This window comes from Elaeis guineensis, chromosome 6 (assembly GCF_000442705.2).
Source record: "Elaeis guineensis isolate ETL-2024a chromosome 6, EG11, whole genome shotgun sequence".
NCBI classification, from domain to species: Eukaryota; Viridiplantae; Streptophyta; class Magnoliopsida; order Arecales; family Arecaceae; genus Elaeis; species Elaeis guineensis.
In genome coordinates, this window is record NC_025998.2 from 30608187 (window position 1) to 30614244 (window position 6058).

Below are 6058 nucleotides of genomic sequence, written 5' to 3' on the forward strand. Positions count from 1 at the left end.
TCTAAATCACTGTCGGCCGTCGCTACAGCAGCCACCGTCCGATTTTTCAATTGAGGGCAATCTCTGGCTAGATGCCCCAACTCCTCACACCGGTAACACCTGATTTTGCTCAAATCCCTCCTGGACTTAGACCGCCCTCGATGCGATCTCCTGTCGCTCCGTCTACCGCCTCCTGCACCTCCAGAAGTCACCAAAGCTGAGCTATCGACACCTGAGCTCGAAGCTGGGTTCTCCCTCCTGAGAACCTCGTTCTGGAGTATCGCCGCGGTGACCTCGTCTATCTTGATAGTGCTCTTCCCCACTAGAAGAGCAGTCACCAAGGACTCGTACGAAGAAGGAAGCGACGCCAGCAAAACCAGCGCCCTGATCTTCTCCTCAACGTTCTCGCCAACGCTGAGAAGGTCGGTGAGGATCTTTGGAAGTGGCTCAGATGCTCCTGCACGCTTTGTCCCTCAGTCATCCGCAGTTGATAAAACTGCCTCCAGAGGAAAAGAGTGTTGGTGAGAGACTTCGCCATGTACAACTCCTCGAGCTTCGACCACAGCACCGTCGGGGAAGTCTCGCTCAGTACATGGATCACCACCTCATCCGCCAGGTATATGCGGATGGTACTCACCGCCTGCATCTGTAGCCGTTTCCAATCCCGCACCTCCATGGTGGTCGGCTTCTCATCGCACAAGAGAGCATCGATCAACCCCTGTTGGATGAGCACGTCCTTCACCCTTGCCTGCCACAAGGAGAAATTGCTCTTACCATCGAACTTGTTGATCTCCATCTTGATTGTTCCTGTCTTCTCCATCTTCAGTCTTGCTCACCACCACTGCAATCTGCGTCCTTGTACTGCCTTGCTCTGATACTACTTGTTGGGTGGATGTCTGGCCAGGACACCACCTCCCAAGATCCTTTCAGTACCACGCGATGCAGCAGGAAGAAAGAAGAAACAAAACAAAAGGAAAAAACAATCAAAATACGTGGATCAGCCACAAAGGGGCTCGCCTCCACGGGGCATGCAAATTTCACTATGAAAAAGAAATTTTACAAGAGGAGACCTCACCCTCAACCCTTGTACACCCAATTCTCTCTCATCTGAAGTTCCCCTCACAAAAGCTCTCTCTCTCTTGGAGACCCCCCTGAACCTCTGAAGAGCCTGGCGACCGCTGTCCAGGAGCCTCCTGCTCCTTCTCTCACAGCGCCTCACGCCTCTCTCTCTCCTCTGGTTCGTACGGCGGCGAGAAACCGAACCCTCTCACTCTCTGTTACCTCACAGGGCCTTTTTAAGGCTTAAACCTAGTTTAAAACTTGATTAGAGAGGGATTAGGAGTCCTAAACAAAGCCAAAAAACCTCCTGGACCGTCGGATCAAGACCGGGAGCCTCCTCGGCCCTTAGATCGTGCTCCGGTCCACGGAATAGTGCCGTGGACCGCGAGAAACGTGTGGAAAACGCCCATGCGGTCCACAGACCGCGCCGTGGACCACCCGGTCCACGGTGGACCGGGGCAAGGGGCCAGCAGGCCTGGGTCGCGCGTCCCGCGCGGGCCTGGGCCTGGGTCGTGCGTCCCGCGCGGGCCTGGGTCGCGCGTCCCACGCGCCGCCGCCTGCGGCCGCGCCGTTGCCGCCCGCCGCCGGCGGTCCTCCGCTGCCTCGATTCTCGTGCCGACTTCAAAAACTCGTATCTCCTCCATCCGAGCTCCGTTTCAGGTGATCTTGGTCTCGTTGGACTCCATTTTTCGCCGCGAACCTCGCTGTGGGCTCAATGTGGGCTGAATCTCGAGGCGTCAAATCCTAACAACCTCTGTATTGGTCAAAAAAAAAGTTTATGATTTTTCACTTAAGTCATACAAGAACAAAAAAAAATCTTTCAACCCCATTGCACCAACCAAAATTAACTACTTGCAGATAGATAATTCATCAAAGTCCAAATATTCTTAAAGTTGATTAGCCAAGAAGATATTCACACCATGCTCAAGAAACTATATGCTAGGAGTTAGTAATTCCTAATTATAGTCATCAAGAATCAAGAGCATGATATAATTTTACAATGATATCTAACAATTAATTTCAAAGATTACACATTGAGATATTAGTATAGCATGCTGCAGCATATTCTTCCAACAATTTCAAAGCTACAGAATTTGGCCCATATACCGACTCTAAGGATGCAAAGCGGTACAATGCCAAGCATAAAGGCTAAACAATACATGAGAATAAAAAAGACTTACAAGAGTAAATGCATTTAGATAAGGACTGAGGGTAAGAAACAGTTAGAATGTAGCAAACAAAGCCAAAATACAATGCTGCTGTGCCATGCTTGAAAAGCATTCCAGGTAATGCATTTAAATTTTGTATGAAGCTCATTTACTGATATCCCATATGCCCGCCACAAGAACTAGATATAAAGAGCCAGGTATTCCACTAGTTGCACCGTTGTCCAGTACAGCAAACCATTAGCATACTGCAGATTTATAGAGACTAACTATGAGTTACTGAGCTTTGTTTCCTTCAGAAAAACCATAATGTTAAAAAGCAAGTAGCAAAATAAAACTAAGATGCAAACAAACTGCAAACTAAAATAAGCCATAAGAGGAATAGGATTTGAAGAGAAGCTCAGTAAAGGCAATCAGATTTGAGAAGAAAAGCCAATGTTAAACATAAGATCTCCAGTTTCTTCAGACAGAATAATTTACAAAAGTAACATACAATCAGGAGCACCCACGGCAGTTCATTGTATGAAAGCATCTCAATAAAGAAGCAAAAAAATTATTCACGCTTTTGCAGTAAGTATAACTCATTCATCTAGAAATCAAACTACTTCACTGGACAGGCTTTGACTGCAAGAAAATATTCCAGAAGGATATCCTCACATATTGTTATATGATAACCAATTCCTCTTGACCTTTGACAGCCAGAATGATTTCCATCCGTTTATGTATGATCATATTCCATCTAATTCTATGCAGACCTGGCTTTATATACGGTGATGCTGTGCATGATATTCAAGGCTAACATTGCAAAAAACAGAGACTCCCCTTTTGCTGCAAGCCCTTCGGGCAGAACTTCCTCCACATTTTAGCATCACTTGTGACCTTTCTTAGGGTAAACTTTCTCAGGCACTCTACTTCTCAATAGATGGCCAAAGGTGGTCAGTGCATCATGAAATTTGCGTATCTTAAGAAAACCCCTTATCATAGCATTTTCACTTTCCGTAAAATCAGCCCTCTCCATTACCAATTCAACTACCCTATTAAGCGTATCCTCCATGGCTAAGGCTAAGAGACCTTCAGCGAGCATTGAAAAAGAGGAAAATTCAGGCAAGAATCCCTTCTCTGTCATCTCCACCAGGAAATCAACAGCTTCTCCAATTGGTCCTCCTCCAAGACACAGACCACGGAAAACAAATTTATGTGTGACAGCATCTGGAGGCTCTCCCTTCTCTTCCATCTCCCTGAAGAGCCTTATAGCTTCTCTAGTCTTCCTCTGCTTAAAGAGTGATTGGATCACAGGATTATAAGCTTTCGGAGTTGGGACCATCCCCTTCATCTGTATGGTTCTAAGGAGCTTACAAGCAACTTGTGTCCTACCTGCCTTGCACAGGCCACCAATGAGAGTTCCATATGTAACAATATCAGGTTCACAGCCATTTGAAGTCATCATTTGAACTATATCTGCAGCTTTCTTTATGTTTCCTTGCTTGCCATAATGAGTGAGCAAGGAATTGTATGTGAGCTTGTCAGGTTTCAATCCCTCCATTATCATCTGATCCATAAGTTCAGTGGCTTCATCAACCCTATTACTCTTACACAAGCCATCTATAAGAGTATTGTAAGTCACCAAATTCCTTGAGACCCCTTGCAATTCCATCTGGTCAAATATCTCTTCTGCTTCTTCAATTCGCATGTTCTTGCACAGCCCATCTATTAGAGTATTATATGTCACAACACTTCGGGCACAGCCATTCAGTTCCATTTCTTTCAGCAAACCCAGAGCTGTCTGTAGCTCCCCATTGAGACAAAGGTGGTCAATCAATATGTTGTAAGTAAATTCATCAGGCGAGCAACCACAGCTCTTCATCTCCTCAAACATTCGCAAAGCTAACTCATAATCTCCAGCCTTGCAGAGACCACTGATTAAGGAATTGAAAGTATATACATCCGGTAGAAGACCTTTGAGAGTGAGCTGACGGGCAAGTTCTATAGCCTCGTCAAGTCGTTTCTCTGTACACATGGTACTGATAAGAGTATTATAGGTCACCGTATTTGGTAAGCAGCCACTCTCGGCCATCTGATTCAGGAGACATGTAGCTTCTTCAATCTCTCCTAATTTGCACAACCCAGAAATCAGAGTATTGTAAGTCACAACATCAGGATCATGACCTTCCTGAAGCATCACATCTAATATCTCAAGTGCATGCCTGATATGCCCAGCTCGGCACAGCCCACTAACCAGAGTGTTAAAAGTGAACTTATCAGGGCTAAATCCCTTTACGGCCTCTTCTTGTATCAAGCCAAGAGCTTCTTCTACTCTTCCTTGTTTGCAGTATCCATGAATCAGAACATTGACCGTTACATTGGTCTGAATGCATCGCATCTCCGACATTCTTGACTTCATTCTCAGTGCACCCTCCATATTCCCTTCTTCAATGAAGCCCTGCATCAGGGTAGTGAATGTTATCTCATCGGGCACCAAACCATAGCTTGACATCTCCTCCATCATCAAAATTGCGGGCCTAATTTGATGCATTTTACACAAAGCCTTAATCAAGATATTGAAAGTAGATACATCTGGTTGGATTCCTCGACTAGTCATTGTAGAATACACCAATTCAATCAGTTTAATCTTGCTTTCCTCTACAAGGATATTTAGCACAAAATTGCAAATATATGTATTGGGTTTGACTCCAAATTCTTCCATCAGATTGAGAACCACATTAACAGCCTCATCGAACAGCTGGAATCCAGAATAACTTTCAATGAAGATCTGGAAAATACCTGCATCAATCTTACAGCCAGAGAGCCGCATCACCTGCAAAAGGCCCTTCATCTGATCAAATGATCCGGCCTTTCCGAGCTGCTGAAGAATCTCTTTGTAAATAGAGGGAGCAGGTGTGAAATTCTCTTGCTTTGACACCCAATTAAGCAGGCGGAGAGAAGACTCAGCATCCTTCTGGCGGCGGAGGATGCCGAGCAGGTCATCTGGGGTAAAATCAGGAGGGATTTGGTGGATAAAACCGGGGTCAGAAGCAGTCGATACTGCGAGCTCCTGGCGACCTTGAACGGATGCAAATGGGACAAACTTCCGCAGCCTTCGGTCTACTATATAAGGGGAGCAGCTTAACTTTTGAAGAAGAACACAAGGATGAGGCATCAGAGCTGACAAAAGAGGCGCCATTGAGGAAATATCTCAAACACGTAGCGCTCAAGGAGAGGAAAGCTTGGAATAGATATCTGAAAAAAGTGGTTTCTTAAGTTGGAGCGCTCAAACAGCTGGGGATCATTTGAAAACAATAGAAAGGGGGAGGGAGGTGTAAAGAGCCATCTGCTTCAAGAGTAAAATCAAAGTGGCAGTGAGGATATCAGAGCCGGGTGGGACTTGGAAGTTGTTGGCTTAGAAAGTTTAGAATTAGAAACCATCTGGAGAAAAGATTTCTTTCCAAGAGAAAGGACTGAAGGATTAGAAGTGGAGAAGAATAGGGATAGAACAAGGGAAATTGGAGAAGGAATTGTTTTGGAAACAAAGAAACAAAGATGTCACAGGTGGAGTGGAAATGGATAAGATGTTCAGAGAGGGAGAGGATAATTCAGAGGAGAGGCGATGATAACGGACCCATTTACGTATGGGCCGGACTGGACTGGACTGGACCAGACTTGGAACATCGGCTTGAGTCCAAATGGTCATGGGCCAAGCTTGGGTTTACTTTTTGGTTCATCTGGTGGCCTTGTAATAGAAGGATTGGACCTGGTTTCAGGGGCCACATATTTTGTGCAATTTATTAGCAATTTCTAAGAAATAGTATCCAACATAATAAAGGTAGATTGTGAGTAACTTGCAGGCCTATAAATTA

At 45.3% G+C, this 6058-nt stretch overlaps 1 protein-coding gene across 1 annotated transcript; it reads right to left on the reverse strand.

Moving 5' to 3' along the window:
* Nucleotides 1–2642: 2642 nt before the first annotated feature.
* Nucleotides 2643–5793, reverse strand: LOC105046909 (uncharacterized). Its single transcript, XM_010925661.4, has one exon. It carries the CDS (start codon nt 5383–5385, stop codon nt 3073–3075), a length of 2313 nt encoding a protein of 770 aa, XP_010923963.1. The 5' UTR covers nt 5386–5793; the 3' UTR covers nt 2643–3072.
* Nucleotides 5794–6058: the final 265 nt, after the last annotated feature.

Coding starts and splice junctions, on each gene's coding strand:
- LOC105046909 (XM_010925661.4), bottom strand. CDS start 5,385: ATGGCGCCTCTTTTGTCAGCTCTGATGCCTCATCCTTGTGTTCTTCTT.